This window comes from Primulina huaijiensis, chromosome 1, assembly GCF_012295235.1.
Source record: "Primulina huaijiensis isolate GDHJ02 chromosome 1, ASM1229523v2, whole genome shotgun sequence".
In the NCBI taxonomy this organism is placed as follows: Eukaryota; Viridiplantae; Streptophyta; class Magnoliopsida; order Lamiales; family Gesneriaceae; genus Primulina; species Primulina huaijiensis.
The window spans coordinates 5,049,763-5,076,400 of NC_133306.1; the positions used below are offsets into that span (position 1 = coordinate 5,049,763).

General features: G+C 35.6%; 2 protein-coding genes across 2 annotated transcripts; one reads left to right on the forward strand and one right to left on the reverse strand.

Annotated features, from left to right (window-relative positions):
- Positions 1-14,196: 14,196 nt before the first annotated feature.
- LOC140979383 (protein HIGH CHLOROPHYLL FLUORESCENCE PHENOTYPE 173, chloroplastic) lies at positions 14,197-19,967 on the forward strand. Its single transcript, XM_073444755.1, has 17 exons — positions 14,197-14,396; positions 14,937-15,182; positions 15,266-15,427; positions 15,580-15,630; positions 15,832-15,966; positions 16,152-16,175; positions 16,327-16,438; positions 16,618-16,746; positions 16,824-16,873; positions 17,433-17,591; positions 17,667-17,762; positions 17,866-17,981; positions 18,079-18,202; positions 18,430-18,543; positions 18,646-18,726; positions 18,979-19,136; positions 19,723-19,967. Exons 1-16 carry the CDS (start codon positions 14,307-14,309, stop codon positions 19,123-19,125), a joined length of 1,836 nt encoding a protein of 611 aa, XP_073300856.1. The 5' UTR covers positions 14,197-14,306; the 3' UTR covers positions 19,126-19,136; positions 19,723-19,967.
- A 5,209-nt stretch (positions 19,968-25,176) lies between these two features.
- LOC140973106 (probable WRKY transcription factor 65) lies at positions 25,177-26,252 on the reverse strand. The gene is made up of 2 exons (XM_073435722.1): positions 26,032-26,252; positions 25,177-25,958 (listed from the first exon to the last, which is right to left on the reverse strand). The coding sequence occupies exons 1-2, from the start codon at positions 26,250-26,252 to the stop codon at positions 25,397-25,399; spliced, it is 783 nt and encodes a 260-aa protein (XP_073291823.1). The 3' UTR covers positions 25,177-25,396.
- Positions 26,253-26,638: the final 386 nt, after the last annotated feature.

The window sequence follows — 26,638 nt, forward strand, 5'->3', positions numbered from 1 at the left end:
AGGGCTAAATAAGTGGTCTCTGCGTGATTACCTTATTTGGCCTTGGACAAGATTCTGCTACATTTTATGAATAGTTTCGAAGCTGGGCTTTAACAAGACACGGACAATTTGTTTTTACTCAAGTACTGAATTCAGCAGCAGCGATCAAGTTCAGAAATAACCAACATCACGAATATAAATGTTTCAATATCAGAATATGACTACTGAAATCAATAGTGATGAAATCATCAGTGCTTAAAAACAGTTGATCTCGAAATGTAGCAGCGTCCAAACCAATATAGATGACTATTGAAAACCAGTAGATGTTGCATCCAGTAGAACCCAAAATCAGCAGAAGATGAGGAAAGTGGCCAAAAGCGCGAATATGATCGTTCAATATCAGAAACAGTACATAAACTTTATTAACAATCATATTCTTGTATCTAACGTTTATATGATTGTTGGATGCTATAAATATAACTTGAGATCAAATCCAAGAGTANTTAAAGAATAAACGAACAGCAATATAGAAAACCTTGCCGTATATAAATAACTGATCTCCATATATGCTGTACACGTACTTACGTTTCTAAGCTATATATCTACTGATTAAAAGAATCCAAAATTATGGATGATGTATCAAAAAATTAAAACAAAAAACCCCGTAACACTAGTGGCCAACGCCGGGGCTAGGAACCGAGCGTAGGATCCGATCTATTGCGGCGAGGTGTCGGGCAATGAGCTTTTCGTCGATCGTCGTGGCGTGGCCTTTCTTGCTAGGCGTAGAAGCCGGCACGGTGCCTTTAGGAAGCGACGTCAAGTAGAGCCTAGCATCTGCGGTTGGGACTTCACTATGTTCCATGTCCATTAACAACTTTCTTCCATTCATGGATGATACTAAAGTGAAAAAAATAATGAAGAAAATTGAGAATACTAGAGATTTTCGAGCCATTTAAGGTAATTTGGAGAACAAGGGGTGGATGAGTGATCGATTTCGGGGGGAATTAATGGGGAGTGATTTTTGTAGTGTGGACGTTTTACATATACACAGTTGTGAGTGGGAAAAGAAAAAGCAAGAAATTATTGGGAATCTGGAACGCGTCACGGCTAGAGAGAGTTCTTGGGGTGCAAGTTTGTTTGGGCCAAGTCAAGTTTGAAGGTTTCTTTCTTCTCGCTATTTTTCAAAATCGATATTAAAAAAAAAAATTTCATAGCTGGATTGATGATTAAACGTGAAATAAGGACAATAGCTTCTATTTAACTTATTTGTGATATGTATTTATCATTACATTGTTGGCGAGCTTATTGGCTGGCCCAAATCCTAATGACATAATCTTCTCCCACAAGTCTAGGATTCAAACACATAGAAGCAACAAAAACCCCTTGTAATGATCCAAAGCACGTAAAAAAAAATAGTGACTGCGGGTTTCCAAGATAAAAAAAACACGAATGACTTGTTGTCAAAATAAATAAAAAAATTGCATACCTCACATAAAAAAAATTCAGTGAATCAATAGATATAATATTTTTAGGAAATATTATATTTTTTGTAGTGTAACTTATTTTGGTATTTTTAATCGGTCAATTTACAGCTTTAATATACAAATTTCCACTTTTTTCTATTTTAGTTATTTTTCATCGGAAGCTTATGTGTCACCTGAAAATTCTATCATAGCTATTGATATTGGTGATGTGGCCGATCTCATGTCATCACTACAGGAAAAAATGTAAGTTAGGGAAGCAAGACCCTGAATTAATCAATAACGTAACCAAAAATTAAAAATTTTACAATTTAAAATATAAATTTTTATTTTGCAAATGAAAATGATATATATTTTCAACAAATGTATGTATTTAATTGAATGAATCTGACATAAGGGTTCGATCACTCAAAGTCTAGGTGATGGGAAGGGGGTGGAAAGTAGTAGTTTGAGCGCCGCGTGGAAGTTGAGTTAGGCGGGGGATGAACTAAGCCGTCGGTTAATTTTTAGTAATTTCGTGCTCGTCAATTCAACACATTAATAAATAATATACAAAAATTAGGGTGAGACAATTTTACAGATCAATTTTGTGAGATATATCTATTATTTAGGTCACTCATAAAAAATATTATTTATTATTATAAATATGAGCATAGTTGATCCGTATCATGAATCTTTTAAATATGACCATAGTTGACACGTCTCCCGTACAAAGATTCGTCACACATTTATACTGTTTCACAGAATTCCTTTATAAATAACGAGGGACCCTGATTTTTTGTTAAGCCATGAGAACGATAGTTAATATGTTTTGGCATCATATAACTAAATCCCACTTACATTAATTATTTCAAACTTATTAATATACGCACGCATAAAATTCAATTAAATTGATAAAAGCCATTTAGACCACATATTTTTTTGGTGTCTTTGGCATTATTTTTATTTCTTAAAATATGTATCTCTATCTATAGTATATCAACATCAACATTTTTATGATGGATTAATTACAATATGTCCTAAATTTATTATTGCCAGCTTTGATATTTCGNCATTTTCAACACAAATATTTAACACATTTTAAATAATTTTTCAACAATTTCTAATTTCTTCATCAATATATTTGATGCATTTTTTACATTTTAAAATTCTCCTTTATCTGATAAGCATAAAATATTATTATAATATAGTTAAATTAAATTTCCGATATATATATGTGTAGTTAATTAATTATTATGTGTAAGATCTTCAACTCGATTCAATTCATGAAAAAAAAATTACTTTTTACTTTAAGTAATGAATCAGGTTGACATGTCTCATAAAAAATATCTATGAGATCATTTTATAAGAGATTTATTCTTGAATTATTATTTGAATTTAAATATTGAAAGCTTAAAAGACATTTAATAAAATAATGACCCAAAATAAAATAGAATTTTTTTAGAGAAAAATATATTATCGTATGATTTTTACGGTTGGCTTGAACTTTTGAGCACAAAGTCCAACCAAAGGGTCCTACGAAATGTCAACAAATCGTTAATTTTTAGATTTCCAAGATCCTTTTTTTAAAGGGATCGAGATCTATTATTTTTTATTTACGCAATTTAATTTCATTTTTCAAAGTTTTCATAACCATGTGCGCTTGTCTAGGGTAGCTGTAGCATTCATCCGCATGATATCTCTACACACACACGTATTTATATATAATAAATAATAATATAACTAATTACTTTTTTCACGTGTAGTATGTTATATAATTAATTTTATTTATATTTAAATAAGATTATAATAATTATAAAAATTAATGAAATATCATATTTTAATTTGAGATAGTTGCATATCATAATTTGAGTTGATTATATTTAAATGAGAGTCATGTCATAAATTTAAAATTAATATGAACTAAATTTCAATTTCGAAATGATGAATAAAAAAACACAAGGAAAAAAAGACCATGACACCATTGAATTTGTGTTTATTTATGCTCACACTTAATAATAAAGGGCAACCTACTCACGGGCATATATTTTTAACTTAATTAATTATTTTTTTAAATATTTAAGTTATTGATTTAACTAACAAATTATTTAATTATTAATTAATTTTTTTTAAAATTAATTCTTATAATAATTTTATTGAATGAAATAAGAGAGTTATGTCCTATGTCCATCTATTAAAATAACCTACACAGGTACTCACACAGATTAGTGCATAATTATTATATAGTATAGTGCTGATGTCTCACATCGGTGATATTAAGTTATTGGGAGTTGTATATATAAATTTAGACGATCTTCTTCTCTTGCACTAGTTTTTGAATTGGAGTTAGATTCAAGTCCTAATTTAACATACATAAATATAGATACATAATAGACAACGATCGAGCTCTTTGAATCTCATTATGGTTTGAACCCTGAGTCTCTTATGATGAATTTGAATTTGAATAATCGAATGTATATTTTTAAGTTGGCAAAATTTGTGTGGGACAGTCTCATGGGTCGTATTTTGTGAGACAGATCTCTTATTCGGGTCATCCATGGAAAAATATTATTTTTTATGTTAAGAATATTACTTTTTATTATGAATATCGGTAAAGTTGACCCGTATCAAGATAAAAATTCGTGAAATCGTCTCACAGAAGACCCATTATTTTAAGTTATAAAAAACAAATTAAACCTAGCAAAAAATCGAATAAAAAATTCAATTAGTATTAGTAGATTTGGGGACTGTCATCATATCCAACAAGCCCACACGTAGCTAGTCTATTATCGACAGTGAAATGTTCAGCCGAAGTTGGATTGAAATTTCCGTGGGATGCGTAACAAGCCAATTCACATGTGATCAACCTGGTTTTTTTTATACATTAATCATTCTGATACCGTGATAAATTTACGTGTCTATCGATGAGATATCAGTACTAATTTATTGGATATATAATTTTGATATGTTTCATTCCGTTCGATAGGTAAGTGATGTTGGAAAATTTGATGCTTAATGAATGAAAATTAAGCAAATTAATCAATGTGTTTGATTGGAAAAATTCGAAACGAAAAAAAAAACGATACTTAATGAACGAATATTAAGGTCGGCGGTTCTGAATAAAACTCGAAAGAGTTTATAATATGTTGAAAGAAACTCAAACGAGTAGTCGGAACATGTAAGGGACGAAAATAAAAAAAAAAAAAAAATTTCGGTCATGAACAGTGGCCGGCGCGCGCGTCTGCGCGCAGGTGCGCGCGCTTGCCAGTGGCAGGCGCGCACATGCGCGCATGTGCGCGCGCAGGCGCTGCCGAGCGCTCTGCCGAGAGCGCTCGGCAGCGCGCAGGCGGGCGCGCGCAGGGGCGCGCCCCTTCGGCTTTTTTTTTCGTGTCCCTTCGATTTTTCTGATATTTTTTCATTTCCTTGGCATTGTTTGATGATTGTGATCAGTTACCATGGCCAAGGGACATCCCCATGAATGAAAGATCATGTCTCTTCATTTGGAAAACATTAAATATTTGATATTTTGAAAATCAAACATAAATACATCATTTTGCATATCTTCTTCTTCCTTTCTTCTAAAAGAGAGAGTTTCCTTCATTTTCTTGTGAAAGAACTTGAATATTTGAGTGCTCATTATTCAAGAGTTGTAGTTGTATCTTGGGAGAAGATTGCCACAAAACTCAAACACATTGTGAGGGCAAATTCTTCTTAAGGAGAAAGTGTTCAACACTTGCCTCTACAAAGCCATTTCTTTGTTTTCTTCTTGTTCTCCTCTCAATTTTGTATACCCCAACAAACAATCTTAAGAAGAATTTGGTTTTTGATCATTTGCAAGAAGAATTTTCAATGGCTTCATCATCTACAACACATCATCCAACCATTGCACAAGGAGAGAAACCAGAAAAATTTTCTGGTGCGGATTTCAAAAGATGGCAACAAAAGATGCTTTTCTATCTCACAACCTTGAGTTTGTCAAGGTTCTTGAAGGAGGATCCTCCCACCGTTGCTGAAAACGAGACGGACACCAACATGAGGGCCGCTTTGTATGCATGGAACCAAAGTGATTTCCTTTGCAAAAACTACATCCTCAATGGACTTGACAATGCGTTGTACAATGTGTATTGTCAAGTTAAGACCGCCAAGGAACTTTGGGACATGCTTGATAAGAAATACAGAGCGGAGGATGCGGGCTTGAAGAAGTTCATAGTTGGGAGATTTTTGGACTTCAAGATGGTGGATTCAAAGTCTGTAATGAGTCAAGTGCAAGAATTACAACTTATCTTGCACGAGATTCATGCGGAAGGAATGAGTCTAAGCGAGTCCTTCCAAGTTGCTGCATTGATCGAGAAACTCCCTCCGTTGTGGAAGGATTTCAAGAACTATTTGAAACACAAAAGGAAGGAGATGAGATTGGAGGATCTCATTGTGTGCTTGAGGATAGAAGAGGACAACAAGAGCACCGAGGCCAAGGCAAGTAAGATGGCAGCAAGGGTGAACATTGTTGAATCGAGTTTCCAAGGAAAGAAGAGGAAGTTTGAGAAGCAACCACAACAAGGCCAACAACCACCAAACAAGAAGAAGTTCAAAGGCACTTGTTATAACTGCGGAAAACCAAATCACGTGGCTAAGGATTGTAGGAAGCCAAAGAAGGGAAATCCTCAAGCCAACGTTGTTCAAGAAAGGGCGGTACCATTTGATTTTTCTCAACTTGATTTGTCTGCAGTTATTTTGGAAGCAAATTTGGTTGAAAACTCCAATGAGTGGTGGGTTGATACCGGAGCAACTCGACACATTTACTCCAACAAGGGGATGTTCTCCACATACACTCCATCGACCGGGAGAAAACTATACATGGGGAACTCCGCTACGTCTGAGGTGGTGGGCACCGGAAATGTGGTATTGAAGATGACATCGGGTTTGGAAGTAACCCTTGTTGATGCACTTCATGTACCAGACATAAGAAAGAACCTCGTGTCGGGGTCTCTGTTGGTCAAACATGGGTTTAGACTAGTATTTGAGTCTAACAAAGTTGTTTTGACAAAGAGTGGTCATTTTATTGGAAAAGGATATCTCAATGAGAACCTTTTCAAGTTGAATGTAATGGCTATACGCCAAAATGTTGTTGAAAGTAATAAAGGAAAAAGTTCTATTTATTTGCTTGAGTGTTCTCATTTATGGCATGTTCGTTTAGGACACGTAAATTTTAATACATTGCAACGTTTAATGAAACTTGAATTATTGCCTAAACACAACGTCGATCCTACACAAAAATGCGAAATATGTGTTGAAGCAAAAATGACCAAAGCGCCTTACCACTCGACTGAAAGATGTACAACTCCTCTAAAACTAATACACACCGATCTTGGTGATTTAAAGTTTGTACAAACTAGAGGAGGGAAAAGATACTACGTGACATTCATTGATGATAATACAAGGTACTGTTACGTATATCTTTTGAGGTCGAAAGATGAAGTTCTTGAAGCATTCAAATGTTATAAGACCGAAGTTGAGAATCAACTAGGCAAACAAATAAAGAGGGTTCGAAGCGATAGAGGGGGTGAATACGGAGCACCGTTTGATGAATTCTGCACATCTGTGGGTATAATTCATGAAACTACTGCACCTTATTCATCACAATCGAATGGCATTGCCGAAAGAAAGAATCGAACTCTAAAAGATATGATGAATGCTATGTTAATAAGTTCAGGACTACCCCAAAACTTGTGGGGGGAAGCAATACTATCGGCTAATTACATCCTGAACAAGATACCCCACAAGAAAAATGACAAGTCACCTTACGAATTGTGGAAAGGTCACAAACCTTCCTACAAGTACCTTAAAGTGTGGGGGTGTCTAGCTAAGGTTGAAATACCAAAGCCTAAACAAGAGCGAATTGGACCAAAGACGGTCGACTGCATATTCATCGGGTATGCACATAATAGTAGTGCCTATAGGTTTATAGTGCACAAATCTGAAAATGCAGAAATGAATACGGGCATGACAATTGAGTCAAGAAATGCAGTATTTTTTGAAAATATATTTCCTTGTAAAGAAAGGAAAGAAAATGGTTCTAGCAAACGAAAACTTGAGACGGAGCATGCAGGTCAAGTACCTACACATGAACCAACTCTAAATGAAAATGCTACACCATTGGAAAGTTCTTCAAAGGAGCAAGAGCCAAGAAGAAGCAAAAGGGCTAGAATCTCAAAGTCCTTTGGTCCAGACTTCCATACTTTTATGTTGGAGAATGAACCAAAAGACATACAAGATGCTCTGGCTAGCCCTGAAGCTCCCTATTGGAAAGAAGCCATCAACTCTGAAATGGATTCCATATTGCAAAACCATACTTGGGAACTAGTGGATCTTCCACCAGGTACCAAGCCATTGGGATGCAAATGGATATTGAAAAAGAAAATGAGAGTTGATGGAAGTATTGAAAAATACAAAGCCAGGCTTGTGGCCAAAGGCTATAGACAAAGAGAAGGTCATGATTTCTTCGACACGTATTCACCAGTTTCAAGAATAACATCCATTCGTGTGCTCATTGCTATTGCAGCTTTGCATAACCTTGAGATACATCAAATGGATGTCAAAACGGCATTCTTAAATGGTGAACTTGAAGAAGAAATATATATGGAGCAACCTGAAGGCTTCATAGTTAAAGGACAAGAAAGAAAAGTTTGTCGTTTAATTAAGTCACTATACGGACTTAAACAAGCGCCCAAGCAGTGGCACGAAAAATTTGACAAGGTAGTATTGTCAAATGGATTTAAGATTAATGAGTGTGACAAATGTGTTTACATTAAAGGCACTCGAGAATCTTATGTGATAGTATGTCTATATGTGGATGACATGCTAATAATGGGGAACAACCAAGAGTTGATTAAGGGTACAAAGAAAATGTTGACAAAACATTTTGATATGAAAGATATGGGTATTGCTGATGTAATTCTAGGGATTAAAATCTTTAGAACTCCAGAAGCAATAGTCCTATCTCAGTCTCATTATGTAGAAACAGTGTTGAAAAAGTTTAACGCTTATGACTCTACCCCAGTAAAAACGCCTTTAGACGTAAATGTCCATTTGGCGAAGAATCGTGGAGAACCAGTTTCCCAACTGGAATACTCCAGAATTATTGGAAGCCTTATGTACATCACTAACTGTACTAGACCTGACATCGCTTGTGCGGTTAACAAGTTAAGTCGGTTTACAAGTAATCCTAGTGATGCACACTGGAAGGCATTGACAAGGGTGCTTAGATATTTAAAGCACACCTCAGAATATGGACTAAATTACACAAGGTATCCCGCAGTACTTGAAGGATACTGTGATGCAAATTGGATTTCTGACACCAATGACTCCAAATCCACCAGCGGCTATGTATTTAGCATTGGTGGGGGAGCAGTCTCTTGGAGGTCATCGAAACAAACTTGCATTGCTAGATCTACTATGGAATCGGAGTTCATAGCGCTAGATAAAGCTGCAGAAGAAGCTGAGTGGCTTCGCAACTTTCTAGAGGACATTCCGTGTTGGACAAGTCCAGTGCCAGCAATCATGATACATTGCGACAGTCAGTCAGCAATTGCAAGGGCACAAAACAGTATGTACAATGGCAAGTCTCGACATATTCGTCGAAGACATAATACTGTGCGACAGTTGATCTCTAATGGAGTTATATCTGTTGATTATATTAAATCAAAGGATAACTTAGCGGATCCGCTTACAAAAGCATTAAATAGAGATCAAATGTACTGTCTGTCAAGAGGAATGGGTTTAAAACCTACCAAATAAAGTTTTCATAATGGCAACCCAACCTTGTTGATTGGAGATCCCAAGATCTTGGTTCAATGGGACAACTAAATTATGAGAACTTGAGGAATCACTCCTCATTCCTATGACGATGAGTGAAGTTGCCTACAAAGGTAGTGATGTTAAGTATTGTATTTTTAATGATTCCGTAGCTTGCAAAAGCGGGGTAAGTAGGATACCCTTTTACAAGGAGATCACCTATGTACGTGTGAGGACGGGCCGCCTCGATGAAACACGTATGAAGCCAAGATGTGTTCCATGGCCAAAACGGACACAACCGATAAAACAAAATGGAAATGGAAGGAAGATTATCATGTGGGTACACTTGTCTGGTTTTACATGAACCGTCAAGAAGTTCAAGACATCACGTTCACTTCGTGGCCTAGTAAATCCGATTGTATTCCACTAGGGAAGGTTCAAAGCCAAAAGCCACCTCTCCTGATGTGATAATTTTTCGTATATACTCTCTCTTATGCATCACGAGCATTCATGCATTAATTTCATTCATGTGGGGGATTGTTGGAAAATTTGATGCTTAATGAATGAAAATTAAACAAATTAATCAATGTGTTTGATTGGAAAAATTCGAAACAAAAAAAAAAAACGATACTTAATGAACGAATATTAAGTTCGGCAGTTCTGAATAAAACTCGAAAGAGTTTATCATATGTTGAAAGAAACCCAAACGAGTAGTCGGAACATGTAAGGGACGAAAATCGAAAAAAAAAAAAAAAAATTTCGGTCGTGAACAGTGGCAGGCGCGCGCGCGCTTGCCAGTGGCAGGCGCGCACATGCGCGCGCACCCACGCGCCCCTTAGGCTGTTTTTCGTGTCCCTTCAATTTTTCTGATATTTTTTCATTTCCTTGGCATTGTTTGATGATTGTGCTCAGTTACCATGGCCAAGGGACATCCCCATGAATGAAAGATCATGTCTCTTCATTTGGAAAACATTAAATATTTGATATTTTGAAAATCAAACATAAATACATCATTTTGCATATCTTCTTCTTCCTTTCTTCTAAAAGAGAGAGTTTCCTTCATTTCCTTGTGAAAGAACTTGAATATTTGAGTGCTCATTATTCAAGAGTTGTAGTTGTATCTTGGGAGAAGATTGCCACAAAACTCAAGCACATTGTGAGGGCAAATTCTTCTTAAGGAGAAAGTGTTCAACACTTGCCTCTACAAAGCCATTTCTTTGTTTTCTTCTTGTTCTCCTCTCAATTTTGTATACCCCAACAAACAAGTGACGTTTCATTGATGAGTACAGAGGTTGATACAGTTGATACAAAACATAACAAAACTATACATACATTATCTTATCCAACGTCAAATGAAAATATAATCGTAGTTTACAAATTCGGGCAAATAAATTAACACACACACGCACAGCTCAACTTTTGTCAACTTCAGAACCAACAAAAACCAAAAACACAAAGAGTAGGTCTCTTGTGAGACGGTCTCACGAATCATTATCTGTGAGACGAGTCAACCCAAAAAAGAGATCCGTCTCACAAAATACGACTCGTGAGACCGTCTCACACAAGTTTTTGCCAAACTCAAATGGGTGAATCATTAATAATCAATTAAATGTAATTTTTGTTTGTTTTTCTTAACCTTTATCTTCTGCATACGTAATCGTCCCCTGTCCTGATGTGATTTTTTTAACATATAAAAAAAATCAGCGTAAAATTTTTGTTTTAAAAAAATAACAAACAAAGAAAAACCTTCAATTTGCTGGTTGTATTGTACGTATATATTTTTGGAAAACTGCCAATTGAGCTGATTCGATATGTTTGGATGTGTTGGGTATCTATCCATATGTTTGATTGAAACACAATTAGCAAAATATATTTAAATCGATCAATAAACACTAACAAGACACGTAATTCCAACTAATTAATTTCTGCACCCCTTATATTATAAATTTATTTAGATAGATTAAATGAAAAACTAATATATCTACATTTTTTTTAAAAAAATATAATTGATGATATCAAAATTTTACAACGAGTTCGGTCTGGAGAGTGGGTCTTCGAATTTCCACAGCTGAACGGGTCGGGTATGAATCCAGGGTTCTGCACAGCCGAAAATAGGGTTAGGGGACGCTAGAGTTTTTTTCGACGTGACCTCTTCGATGCTGAAGTCAGTCCGAGGAGCAAACTTAAGGGTGAAATGTGATAGTGCCAGATGAATGAGAGAATGTGAATGAATAAAACCGTAGCACATACTTGTTATTAATAGAAGAGGGTTTAGTTACCTTGTTGGCCTAGGTCTCCTGCCGAAATAGAGTCCTACCTGGACTAGGAGACTTCAAACACTAGGATTCCATCTCGACGACTGCTAGGATTCTTGCCTTATCCTGACTAGATTTACCCGAATCCCGGATTTATCTGGACTCTTGTCTATTTTCATATCCTTTAGTTGCGTCGGGCTCACGGTTCCCACCCTTTTGATGGGCTCGGGCTTTCCAGCCCTTTCATGAGCTTGGACTCCAGATAGTGGGCTCGGAATTATGAGCTTAACCTTTGACGTGTGCTCAGATCCGTCTAAGTGTACCAAATTTAGGGGCATCCTAATACATATTATTTAAGGTTCAGTGAAGACTAAATTTTTCCCATTAAAAAGTAGTCTCATGCATTAGAAGATACTATCATTACGTTACGTTTCACTATTATTATATTATTTACGTCTTCTTGGTTATTGGCCATTGAGCGAGCAACTAATAATGGACGACTAATTACTCAATTATCTGATCATAAAATAATTCATTTGCAAAAGTTGTTGCTTACTATATATGATTAATTACAATATTTATAATAAAATTGCATGCATCTATATAATCCATTAAGCTCTTGCATTCTGGATTGAATGATTTGAGTGTATTTGATTTCAAATATACTGATCAAAATGAAGAATATGTATTACTCAAGTATTATTTTTGTTTCAATTTCACATATGCTATCCAATCTAGTCATTTCAAATCATCTCGCAAATCCAAATCTTTCGAACCAAACACAATCTGATATTAGATTATAATATATCTCTTGCTATTAAAATGCGTGGCCTTATCCAAGTGCAAAAGATAACGACACAATTTATATTAAATTTATAACTGGTTCAAAAACATTTCAAACATATTTTCTTTCTATCAATTTTTTTTAGATAAAGCGAGTGGTGATGGCTCACTTCCATCATTAAGTAAACAATAATTAGGTATTGCTCCAATCAGTATTTCTCGCAGCCCTTGGAATTCATGAATGCCAACAACGTATATAGTTGTGGTCCACAAGCATTAATTACCCATTATGCATGGCTAACCAAAGAGATGGATAAACCCCATTTTCGTTTTCATTTTAGGTAAAATCTTTCAAATTTCATACACACACGCATGTATATATACACACACAGTTTTTATGTGCTGCACACTCGTCGTGCACATTTACATGAGCATCGATGAGCTGAAATTCATATATTGAATGTGACACTCGTCGTGCACATTTACACGAGCATCGATGAGCTGACATTCATATATTGAATGTGATGAAACATAGAAAAATTCACATCTAATAGTGTTTACATAAATGTGTGCGATAGATGTGCATCATATCAAATATTCAAATATTTGTTGGATCGTTTTTTAGGGCCATGCACCCACCTGCAGCACAATCAACGCCTAAATTAAGTAGTGAATGATATATATACGTGAATTGTCGGCAAAGAAAAGGGTGTTGGAGAGGTGATGGGTGCTGGGGAGATCAACAACAGCTTTGGTCCATCGACTACTTATTTTGTGAACAAAATAAGTGTCTGCCAAATGTCCTTTGGGGTCGTGCCCCAAAGTGTTTCATGTTCTAAATTTTTTAATGGGTACATCTTAACTAAACATCATCACATTTGTGTACGTGTGTGTGGGAACGAGGTTCGGAGTTTTGATTAAGATTTGAGTAAGAAATTATTTCACATAATCTACATTTCGGATCAAACTACGTCCCCCAAAAAAAAAATTTAGATTTCTAGTAAATTGTCGATTTAGAAAATATCTATTAAGAGTAAGATGCATGTGTTATTTGTTCAAATGAGTTAATATATCTAATTAGTAAGATGTCTAATTGTAATTTATTTAGTTTGTACTTAGCCCAATTTGCTGATTTGGGCTTCTATTTATTGGGCTGTTTCTCTAGAACACGTCATAATTATAACTGGGCCAATATTCTGGTAAAATCGCATGACGTTCCGATTAACGATTTCAATGGTAACTTCTTTATGGGGATGTCAATTCAGGTGGGTTGAGTGAGATAGAACAATAATGTTATTCAAAAATTGCTCAATCCGACCGAACTCGAAACCGAGCTAACCCAAAAACTCTCAACTCGAACCTGAACCCGAATCAATCCGATCGTCCCGATTAACCTGATTTTGAATTTTTTGTTAAATTTTTTTAAAAGAAAATTAAATAAAACTCAAAAAAATTAATAATAATATTTTAATTTAAACACATAATAAAAAAATCTCTCTTATATATATGATTTAAATTTGAAAATCTAATTGTAGAAAAATAAAATATATTTACTAAATCAAATAAACAATTGTTTAAAAAATAAAAAAAATTGTTCAAAATAAATATTAAATTATGAAAATTTATGATCTAAATATACAATAAATATTTTTTCAGACATACAATATATAAAAATATAGATAATATTTATTAATTATATTTTTAAAAAAAATTTTAATTTTCGGGTCAATCCAAACCCGAACCCGAACTCGACCCATTCATTTTTTTTCGGATCAGCTATCGGATCTAGTTCCATCTGATTCGATCCCAAAAATCTCAAATCTAACCTTATTTTGTTCGAGTTGAATCGTGTCGAAAGGATAGACAACGACAACATGTTAGTTACCGTGGACAAATCTCCAAGATTTTATGTCCAACGTCCTTAATTTCTAGGAGCGTGTACAGTTCTAGTTCTAAGAAAGAAATATGTGGTGCCCAATTACTCCAGCGAATCAGATATTAATCTAGTATCTTCTTTCTCTGCAAATTGCTCGTGTGTATGCTTTCGCTAATAAGCATGGAGTGTAATTATCCTCGTTGTGCGACGGATATATGTTCTTTTGCTTGCGCAAGAAATTTGAACCGCCAGGTATGCAAGTTTCTCGATCCCCTTCAAGAATCTTGTCTTTTTACTATAGTAGTTGTTGTTTCAGCTTTTGTTTCCTGATTTCACTGGATTTTCTTTAGCGCTGATAATGGTTTCCTTTCTTTTATTTGGTGAGCTATAAATTATGAAATGGTTGAGGTGTATGGTTTTATTGATTATCGAATTATAATTGTTAGTACATGACAAGTGTGGCGATAATCGTCTTTTTCCAAATGTACAAGACTTTGCACCATTAGAGATGGTGTATTCTGTAGTTTATTGATAATTGATGACATATATGGCATCATCCGAGGTATGCTATGAAAGTTGTTTTGATATATCGTTTATGCCTTTTGCGTTAGGCATGTTTCAGGACTTAACTATGATCGATCATACCACTACTTTTGAAGAAATGTAAGCGATAAAAATTAGTAGAATCCGATTTTGCTAGTTTATTTTCTTGTGCTGGTTTTGTTGCCAAAGAGTAAGGCATGTTGCCAATTTTCTTTTCATATCTGGAAGCTCACGTGTTCAATGTTGCAGGGTGTTTCATTTGTCGGAATAAAGTTTTCTGGGACATCTCAATTTCCATTAGTTTCACCTTCTCCACTTCCAAATCTTTTTCTTCAACGTAAATTTCAACTCTTTGTTTACCAACAAAAAGCACCATTACGTTCCTCGAGAACCTACAGAGGCTTCATTCGCTCAGAAGCTGGAAAGCAAGGTTGGGATGTGGGCAGATTTTTAAAAACACTTTATTTCTTTAATGGACCTCCCTCTCCTGCAAAGGTTCACCTTACTAAAACCTTTTTTGTTTGCCTGGTCTGACATTGTGAAATATCTACTCTGACATGATTCATTTATAATTGAAGTTCTTCGAATTTCTGATTGAGAAACTCTCTGGTCCTTCACCTAGAGAAGAAGTAAAGCCAATGAACACTTCTGGAATCATACTAGTGACTGGAGCTACTGGCGGTGTCGGCAAAAGGGTGGTGAATCTCTTGCAGAGAAAAGGGTTACAAGTTCGAGCATTGGTAATTTCTATTACTCATGTTTTTTTTCTTTCTGCTGTTATTTAAATTTGTTTATCAATGACGGTAGAACACTTTTTGTGCATGAAGAATTCTAATTTTTTTGAATGGATATATTGCATTATTTCATTAAAATCTCATCAACAAGGTTTCAGGTCAGGAATGAAGAGAAAGCTAGACGACTGCTGGGTCCAGATGTTGACTTGGTGAGTTCATTGCCCTTCTACTAAGTTTAAGAAGAGAAGAGTTCTGACTATAATTTTAGTTTTGAATACTTGTTTCTTGATGGTGTATCCATACAATGGCTATTTCTGGTGAGACATTCATGTTATTTTTTTAATTAAATTTTTGCACTTTTAAATACTAATTTTTCTTGTCTGGGGACATTTCTAAATATACTAATTCAGATAATTGGAGATATTACAAAGGCAAGCAGTTTGATACCAGAGTATTTTAAAGGAGTGAGAGCAGTTATCAATACCGTTTCCGTCATTGTTGGCCCAAAGGAAGGTGATACTCCAGATAGGGCCAAATATAGTCAGGTATGAAATGACCTCGTAATAGATGAAGACCGTCTATACTCTTCGTAGCTTTTATACTTGTCATCTGAGCAGTAAATAAACTTTGGCATTGAGAAACATTGCGCCTATAATATTTCAAACAGTTTTGGGTTTCTTGTATTGTTGAGCATGCTAATCTCTGACAATGTGGTTGTGTGCTTCCACAGGGAATCAAGTTCTTTGAGCCCGAGGTTAGTAGTACATTACCTTCCTAAACATCTATGTAGTAATTTGTTCTTTGTCAAGTTGCTTGAACTCCATTATCTGCTTTTCCCAGTTTCTCCAGCTGAGCAATAGGTCATTATCATTTATAATGGATATTTATTTGACTTGTGAAAGCAGATAAAAGGTGATTCCCCTGAGATGGTGGAGTTCATTGGGATGAAAAATCTGATTAATGTTGTCAAGGGAAATGTTGGACTTCGTCGTGGAAAACTAGTATTTGGATTTGAAGGTGTGTTCTTTTCTTTTAGCTGTCAAATCATGATAACTCTTCCATTTTACCAGGGATTACCATCATTCTGTGTTGACAAGTCATCCGTGCTTCACGTTTCTCCGTCTTCTTTTTTTCCCCTTTCTTCTAATCACAACATTTTTGCCTTATTTGTATTTGCATCTACATTTCCTGCACAGATTACAGGTCATCCACAGACGTTACTTGGGGTGCATTGGATGATGTTGTCATGGGAGGAGTGAGTCAAAGTTCATTTCAAGTCGATCCAAGTGGCAGTGAAAGTGGTGGTCCAACAGGAATTTTCAGAGGTTTGTACTCCATGTTTTAATAAATCTACTCATACTATTGCTTTATTTTTATGAAAAGATTAACACGTGTTCTTTAGGAGTTGTTTCCACGGCAAACAATGGTGGTTTTACCAGTATCAGGACGAGAGTAAGTGCTGGATTTGAACTCTTAAATGCTCGGTGAACCATTTTGTGCATTCCACTTTAAATATTGTGTTAGCGTTTCACTGTTGCTCATAAACATCCTGAATAGGTTACAGTAACTATATTTTCTTTGTTTTTTATGTTATCTTGCAACAGTAGACCTTGCCAGTAGCAACTATTTACTCTGAAATCATAAGAAGAAATAATTTTGAGATAGATTTTGTACTTGTTAATATCTCAGAAAATTAATTTCATCTTCTTAACTAGACTTAGTGCATATTTTGTGAACTATGGAATGGAATAAGATGCCAAGTTTGGACAACCAGGGGTAGAAAATAAAGCTGCAAATGACTTTAGTTACATCCTACCAAGATAATTATTATAGAATTGAAGCCTTTCATGGTTCAACTTTATAGAAGGTCTTGGTCAAGAGCTTAGCTGAAGAAGATCCATGTAGCCAATCCTAAATAAGCACGAGACTAGGCTTCTTGAAGTTTATTGATATGCAAACTGCAGGTTTAGATTGCGATTTCAGAGCTAAAAGTCTCTATTTTTTGCCTTAGAATTTCTCGGCGCCAGAAGATCTTTCTGCATATGATGGTCTTGAATTACGCCTCAAAGGTGATGGTCGTAGATACAAACTCATAGTCCGAACTAGCCGTGACTGGGACACTGTCGGTTATACAGCTGGCTTTGATACTGTGAATGACCAATGGCAGTCGGTTAGTAAATGTATCTCTCTTGTATCCCAGATATTAAGGATAAATAATAATTTCCTCCTTCTGTGTTTCATCCAGGTGAGACTGCCTTTCTCTTCTTTGAGGCCTATATTTAGAGCACGAACTGTGCTTGATGCACCACCATTTGATCCCAGGGAAATTATATCATTGCAGGCATGCTCAATAACAATTTACCGTGTGCTTCCCCTTCACACTTTTCAGTTGAAATATTCAATATTCTTCTGTGAAACATGCTCATGCTATACATTATACACAGCTCATGTTCAGTAAGTTCGAGTATGATGGTAAGTTGAACCCAACTTTCAAGGAAGGTACGTTTCAACTTCCAGTAGCAGCCATACGGGCTTACCTAAAAGAGCCAATAACACCCAGGTTCACAACAATGATTTTTCTTGTAATTTTTGCTCATGGAAAGGTTGATCAATTCTGATTTTATGTTATCTGCTTTGCCACCTTCACGATTACGTAGGTTCGTACATGTAAGTTCAGCTGGAGTCACTAGGCCTGATAGGCCAGGACTTGATTTAAGCAAGCAGCCTCCGGCCGTCCGCCTGAACAAGGAATTGGATTTCATTCTCACCTACAAATTGAAGGTTTTGCATCATACCTTGTGTCATAATGATCTTCAATGTATATACATTTACATATATATTTATAAATAGGTAAGTTTAAGCTAAATCAGAATGATGGAAATCTTTTCCTTTCTCTGGCATTCCAATTAATATAGGCTACAAACTTACAGATGCCTTAACACGTTCGACATTATTCTGGTTATCTTTATACGGACATTTTGCATTCTTTTATCGTTAAATAATTGCAGGGGGAGGATTTGATCAGGGAAAGTGGAATTCCATACACAATTGTCAGGCCCTGTGCATTAACCGAGGAACCTGCTGGAGCCGATCTAATCTTTGATCAGGGAGACAATATAACGGTATGGTTACGAAATGAAGTAATCAAAACTTTGCTATGATCTTGGGTATGATTTATGACTTCATTTTGCTTAATGTGATGGTTTATCTCTTTTCACGGGCAGGGTAAAATTTCAAGGGAAGAGATTGCACGAATATGCATTGCTTCTCTAGAAAGCCCATATGCATGTGACAAGACATTTGAGGTTATACTTGGACTTGGATTTACTTTATTAGAGGACTTGTTTACATCTACCTCCTTTTTTTCCCTTAAATTTTGACGATGGTTTGAAAATGAAATCATGTCGCCCATGATGAATATATTATGAAGTCTCGAGACATCAAGATGGGTAATTGAAACCTCTGTAACAAGATTTAGGATGCCTATTTTGCGTCTGCGCTTTCCGTTTTCAACAGAGTTAAAACAGTTTATTTATTCATTTATTTTTCTTTTACAGGTTAAGAGTGTCGTTCCGTTCAGTGAACCATATACTGTGGATCCTGAAAATCCTCCAGCAGAAAAAGACTACAATGTGTACTTCCAGAATCTGAAAGACGGTATTACGGGAAAAGAAAGCTTAGAACAAACCCCTGTTCCTGTTTAAAACCATGGATGGTGGGTTGATTTAAGCTTGTTTAAATCATCCGTTCAGTGATTTGTTTTATACATTTGCTGGCATTCGATTTCCATCTCGATCTTACGTTGTTAATGACAAAATGTTGCTTCATGATATTCTATAAAGCTACTCGGTACCATACATATTTGTTATCATTGGATAGACAAACTATTTTAAAATAAGCAATTTATCAGTGTTTTCTATGGCAGTAGTTTAAATTTATTGAATATTGGGGAAGAAGAAGAGTGTATAAAATATGAATTAGAAAGACGTTATCTCCTTGAGCTCAATAATATTTTAAGTGGCCCCAAGATATGAGTCCCATCCTATCGACGATCTAGAATCGTATGCCTAATCCTTGACGCAAGGGCTGATTGAGGGTTCAAATGATATGCAGAATATTGGTAAACTCTCCTTGTTTCCCTTCTCAATGTCTGGAGTTTAGGCCATTTTGGCATCCCTGAATTTTCTATTTGTCAATCTAATTCTTCACTTAGCTGCCATAGAATTAAATTTTTTAAGTTTCTATTTCTTTTTCCATTTTTCCCTACTTCATTGAGTGAATTTAGTTTTTCGCTATTGCAGGCTTAGAAACTTATAGCTACTGGGATGAGAAAGCATCAAGAGTGTGTGATTAGATCGTCCAGTTTTGTCTGGGAAAGATTCTTCTCCTGTATATGTTCTTCAATTATTGATGTAAATACTGGATGTGAGAATAAATGAGCATCACTGAGTTTTATGTTATGCTCTGTCTCTGTCTTCCTGGGAAAACTCGAATGTATTATCATAATCTGGTTTTGATTACTCCAATCGGCTGTAGTTTTTATTTCTGATTTCCTGTCACTGATTCCCGTTTTCTGGATCCAATCAATTTCAAAACCAACAAGTTCCACTCAGGACCAGAGTTTGCGACTTCTTGTCTCGTTTTGAATGATAAATTTGGTTGTTTGGGATTCCAGGCCCCTCCAGATTTATTCAAAATTTGGCAATAATGACAGTGCAGCTACATCCGGGACTATATATTGCAACCGCAGTTTCTGGTATGAAAAATATGAATCTGAAGTAGGACATTGTACTGGCTCATTAGCCATTAGTGCTTAATCCACTGTCAGGAACAGACAAGTCAGGTTCAAATCTTTCTTTTACTGCTCTCTAAAATGCTACTGATGCATTTTGATAAATTTGTTGGAAGCATTTTGGGTTGTATCAATGTGATTCCGAGTCAATTTTGGTACTTGATTGGAAAGAAACAAGGTAGGGAGGGTTATCCAATAACTTACATTGGACCACTGTCCTCCTAGTACCATTTAAGAATAGCATTGATTGCTAGGGCCTGAGTGCTAACTTGTCTCAATATTGGAGTAAACACTACAACAGTATTCCTTTGGTAGAATCTTAATCTCGATTTCTGGTATTGCTGTATGCGTGGATGGATTTCATTTGAAGAGAGATTTGAATTATTGATTTCAAAATGATACTAATATTTGGTTGGTGTATTTAAAATTTCGTTATTAATGTAAATGGAGTGAATTTGAATCCTCCGTGATTAATATCAGTTAAATAATTAAAATAAAATCGAAATAATTTATTCGTGCTTCCGAATGACTCAATCTAATTAATGAATAATCCAAATCAAATAATTTCAATCCATGGTTCTAAATCTGTTCTATTAGTTTTCAAACCTTTAAATTCGAAGAACTTCATATCCTTTAATTAGATTTTTTAAATTTGGTTAGAGTACGTGATAATTTATATATTTTTGGTATCGATAGATAATTGTGGCAATAATGCAAAATCACATGGCATGTTAAAGAAGTGAGTTGGACAATCTAGGATATACTTAAATTTATAAATCGCATGTGTTTGTTCGTGCATCACACTATAAAAAAAAATAAAAATAAAAATAAGATAAAAACTTGTGTGAGACGGTCTTACAGTCAATGGTGGAGCCAGGATTTTAAGTCTAACCGGGCTGGAATTTTTAACGAAAAATAAAATAATATATTACAATTAAAATAAGAAGATACATGTTCATTGTAATCTAAAAACGTTTCTCATTAACAAGATATTCAATATTTTTGCTATAAAACTCATAAGATTTGAAAACTTCGGTCAAAACTTTGACATTGTAATATTTTATATCTCCATCACCTTGCAAAGAAATTGAAGAAGCTTAAATAAAATGGTTATATCTAAATATTACTTAACTAAGAGATAAAAAAATGAGCTGAACATACATACCTATATTACTGAATATGTGATTTATGATTATTTAAAGTATAATATTTATTAGTTACATAATCTTAGTCAATACTTAAACAAATTCTCTGTCTCAATACCGATCAGATTATAAGGTTATAACTTTTTTGTTTAAAACAACTCTCGGCACAAATCACAAATATGAGATAGTTGATATTTTCTAAGAATTCTCGTGAAAAACTACATCGAGCTCATAATGTTATAGCTGACACCTCAAATGGTACATTTCATATTCCATGAGGTGCTCTTTCTTACCGATGTATAAATCTTATCAATATCGAACCATTTAAAATATTCTTTTGGTTCCAAACCACAGCTAAGCATAAGCAAGCTTCAGGAAAAACTATGAAATAAGACGAGGTCAGCTCAAAAATTAATACTGATGCATTTATACATTGGAATTGATTGCAATGATACAATGAATTGGCAAGATTTCAAAGCTCGAAAAAAACATAAGATTTGAGGCGAGGATTTGACCTAACTTTGTACAAATATATAGTGAGTGAACTTGAGCAAATTGGTTTAAGGTTGAGGATTCGAGTGATTGTGAACAAGACAAATCTAATTACAATTTCGTCTCTTGAATGTTTTCATCCTTTAGGATAGTCTAATGAAGTTGAATGAAATGGATCCAAGTCAAGATCGTTGGGCTTATTTTATTTATAGATACGTCTATGAGCTAGAAACTCATTTACTTTAATTTTATAAATAATTTTTTTTGGATCCAAGTCAAGATCGTTGGGCTTATTTTATTTATAGATATGTCTATGAGCTAGAAACTCATTTACTTTAATTTTATAAATAATTTTTTTTAAACAAAATTAGCACCCGGGCTACAGCCCAGGTACTCTTACCTGTGGCTCCGCCTCTGTTCACGGGTTGTATTTTGTCAGACAGATATCTTATTTGGATCATCTATGAAAAATTATTATTTTTTATTGTGAATATCGGTAGTGTTGACCCGTCTCACAGATAAAGATTTGTGAGACCGTCTCACAAGAAACCTACTCTAAAAATAAAAATCTTATCTTGAGTTCTGAAATGACCGGAGAAAGTAGCTGGCTGAACAAAATGGATGTCTCTTTGTTTTTTCTTTTTCTTTTCTCAGATGACTTGATTTATATATTTGCAGAAGCGGACACATCTATGTATTTCGGTTCTTAAATGGAATTTTTTTCCCATGCAAGTTTTCAGATCAGTCAACAAAAATCCTGAACACGAAATTTTTTTCCACATGGACCTGGACGTGCAATTTTTGCTGAAGGACTTGGCATTAAATCAACCGCATGATACAGAAGAGAAACAAGCTAATTACTTACAAGTTCGAAACTTCTGTACAAAGAACTGAGTATTAATTGTGATTCCATTGAATGTTACTTAGCCCGTTGAAGTCATCTCTTCATTCTTCTGGTTTCTTTTTGGGGAGCACAAGCAAGCCTGGAAGATTAACAAATATTTAGCATCAAACAATAATAACTGCATGAAACCAAAGAGAGGAGTTCAAGCATTGTATTCTTGAAATCGATGTACATTTTCTCCCACAGTTTCCACGTATGCTTATCCACTTACATTGAAAGAAAACCTGCGTCTCCTTCTGCTATGTCTTTCCAGAGCGCTTCTGAGCTGCGCAGCCATGTCATGTTCCGTGAGAATACGCCCAGGGGAACTCAAGAACACGCTTCTTGAGATGGGAGGAGACCACAGCCCACTCTGCGAGTAATCAAAATTAAGTTCCGAGACATCGCAGAACTTTGTAAGTAATCTTTCTGATACAGATTTGGAAACCAATTGAATTCTGACTACTGAAGAATAAGAAGGAGAAGTGAGAGGGACTAGCTGAGGTGGGGATGAGGATTCTGAGATAGACATATGTTCCTTCAAGTGATTGAATCTAAAAAATGGATGATCCAAAAGTGCTGCTGGTGTAAACACGACTAAAGGTTTGATCTTTCTGTTTCCATGGTGGGGTATCCCTTGGAGAAGGAGACAACAATTAGTGTAAGTCGGGTTTTTTGAAAAAAGATATGATGTTATGTGAAAAAGAGAGATGCATGAAAAGGATTGGTATGGCTGTATGCAATCATTGAGTGGACGTGGGAAGCATCATTAAAACCCAACATTTGGTGATCTTGAACGTGTTTGCATGTCATGTTTTCAGCTAAAATATGGTTTGGTTTTAAAGAGATTCCTCTTTCTAAGATAAATTTTATTTTTAGTACCATAAATAAATATCCATGATAATTATTTAATGGCAAAAACTTGTGTGAGACGGTCTCACGGGTCGTATTTGTGAGACGGGTCTCTTATTTGGGTTATCCATGAAAAAGTATCACTTTTTATGTTAAGAGTATTACTTTTTATTGTGAATATGGGTAGGGTTGACCCGTCTCACATATTAAGATCCGTGAGACGGTCTCACATGAGACCCACTCTTATTTAATATATAGTTGAGCTAGCTTATATTACATAGAAGAAACATTTAAAACCATAATCAGAACCGAAACTTCTGTGGTCAATTATATTTGGTAGTATAGAAATGCAAGAAGATTAGTTTACCCAAACTATTTCTTGAATTATGTATATAATACATATTTGTGTGTGTGTGTGTGATGGAATGCAGAAAAGTCAAAGAATCTTGACGAAGGCATGTTATTAATGTATACGGGTTTTTTTTAAAAATAATTTAATTTTAAAAAAAAATTCAAAAATAATGTAAAAAAAACATTTTCAAAACTACGCTCACGTGGAGGAGCGTCCGCGCTTAGTAAGCACGGATGCTGGTCCACGTAAACGACGGAATATTTTAGCGACGGGATATATATAAAAGCTGTCGCTCATTAAAAAACCGTCGCTAAAATGAATCAGCGACGGTAATTTACCTTCGCTGTAATGGAATCAGCGACGGTTGTTTAGCGACGGTTGCAAAATACCTACTTTTCACACGCCACGCATAATTGTAACAACAACGTGCATATGTACGCCGCGGATAATCTTGAACTTTCAACGGCTTGCAACTTTGCAGCGTGCAATATACGATGCGGAAAGAGAATTTGCGCGCTGCGAAAAGCCATTTTTGTTGTAGTGAAGATAGAGGAAAAAACAGACAATAATTTCATCAAAAAATAAGTTTTTTCAGGAACCTCTACTATTCAACCTAGTTTTTTCAGTGATTCAGGGATGGCTGACTTTGGTTTGTTTGGTCAACAGGATTTTAAGACTCCGTCTTGGTCGAACATACACAGTTTTACAAATTTGCTTAATGTTGGTCCGCAGCATCTTGTACATGACATTCGACCACAGAATGATGTTGAGGAAAATGAATAACATTCAATTGAGATATCACAGCCTTGATGAATTTCTTGTTTGTTTTTTTCTCTATTTTCACTACAACAAAAATGGATTTTCGCAGCGTATATTGCACGTTGCAAAGTTGCAAGCCGTTGAAAGTTCAAGATTATCCGCGGCGTACATGTGCACGTTGTTGATACAGGTATTTCGAATTAACGACGGTTTGATTCAATTTTAGCGACGGTTAATTAGCGACAATTTGTATTATATTCCGTCGCTTACGTGGACCAGCGTCCGTGCTTACGGAGCGCGGACGCTACAGCGTCCGCGCTCCGTAAGCGCGGATTGCAGTAATTTTGAAAATGTTTTTTTTTTTACATTATTTTTGAAATTTTTTTTAAAATTAAATTATTTAAAAAAAAAAAAAAAAACCCATGTATACACATGCTTTGGTTGAGTATTCTTTGGATCCAGTGTTGTAATAATATGGAGGGAATAAGAGTGTGTACTTGATTGGACTTGGTCTTAGTTGGCCGAAAAATATTTGTTTATGGGCCCAAGCGGGTTTCAGTATCTTTGGGCCTTGATGACCCAACCCGTGGCCAGGCAAGAATAATCAGAGCAATTAATTAATGAACGTAATCTTCAATGAGATCAGAATTATTAATCTCCGATCATGACCACAGACGAATGTGGTGGCAGGAAAGTTGTCTCATATGTGCAGCACCGCCGTTTCTCCGCATCTTCCCCGGTGGAACACCGTTGAACACTCCGGCAACTCACCAAGATCGGAGAAAAGCGACTCGTCTTCTTCTCGAACTTTGAAGATCATCGCCGTTTCATCATCTGTGGCAACTCTCGATTCCTCTGCTAAAACCGGGCTCTCTAGAATTGTACAAGACGACTTGGATTCGAAGTCATTCAACCATCCGAATTCGTCCCCATTACTCAAGGCCCCCCCATATGCATTGCTAAATTTGTCCTCTAAAATGATTTCATGAGATTCGGTGGAAAGATTTACGGGTTTCTTCTCCTCCTCCTCCTCCTCCTCTTCTTCCTCTTCTTCTGATGTAGAAATCGTGACGTTTGCAGCGGCGCCGGATCTGGCTGTCTTACGGCGGTTGTTGGTGGTGTGATAATTACTACGAGAAGCCGGCGTAGGGTGGTTGTGTTCAAGAGAGTACGCCACCACCACCATGTTAGGATCCATTCTACACCTCTCAACTTGCTTTCTGGCCGGACACCCCTTTGAGCTACTGCACTTGTAATAACCTCTACAGCATCGAAAAATTAATGAATTTGATTGATAATTAGTACAAAATAAAATTTGATTAACTATGTACATACCTGGGGAAGGGGGAACCTTTGATGGGCTTTTGGCCGTACTTTCTCCATGTCCAAGAATCCGACGGCGGAGCACTCATCTGATCACCTTTCTGCTTCAACCCCGCCGCTTCTTTGAGTGGAACTGAAATAATTCTCTTCTGTATGGCTTTTCTTCCACTGTAAATTAAATAAAAATTTTCTTGAAAATAATTTCTTAAACTGATTAACCCACATGCATGCATATCATGTAATCCGCCATATAATATTAATGGATCAAACCCTAATAGTTATTCCCCGTTGCATTTAATATCCTTAACTTTGCTATAAGTAGAGAATTAAAAAAATGTCATGTAAACACACACCGGAATCTCAAGTCCAAGTTCAGAAATGAACTAAATCTCGAATAACATTACGTTTGTAACTATTACAACTGATTAAAAAAATTAAGGAGATTAGTTGATGAATATAAGTCAATATAATTTCTATAACTTTGTAATTTGTACAAGGGATTGTTGCACACATCAACATCATGTCGCGTTGTGTAAGCACCGCAGCAGCACTACATAAGTAACATATCAGAAAAATGACAAATTGTAACGACAAAAAACAAAAATAACGGACTGCTAAC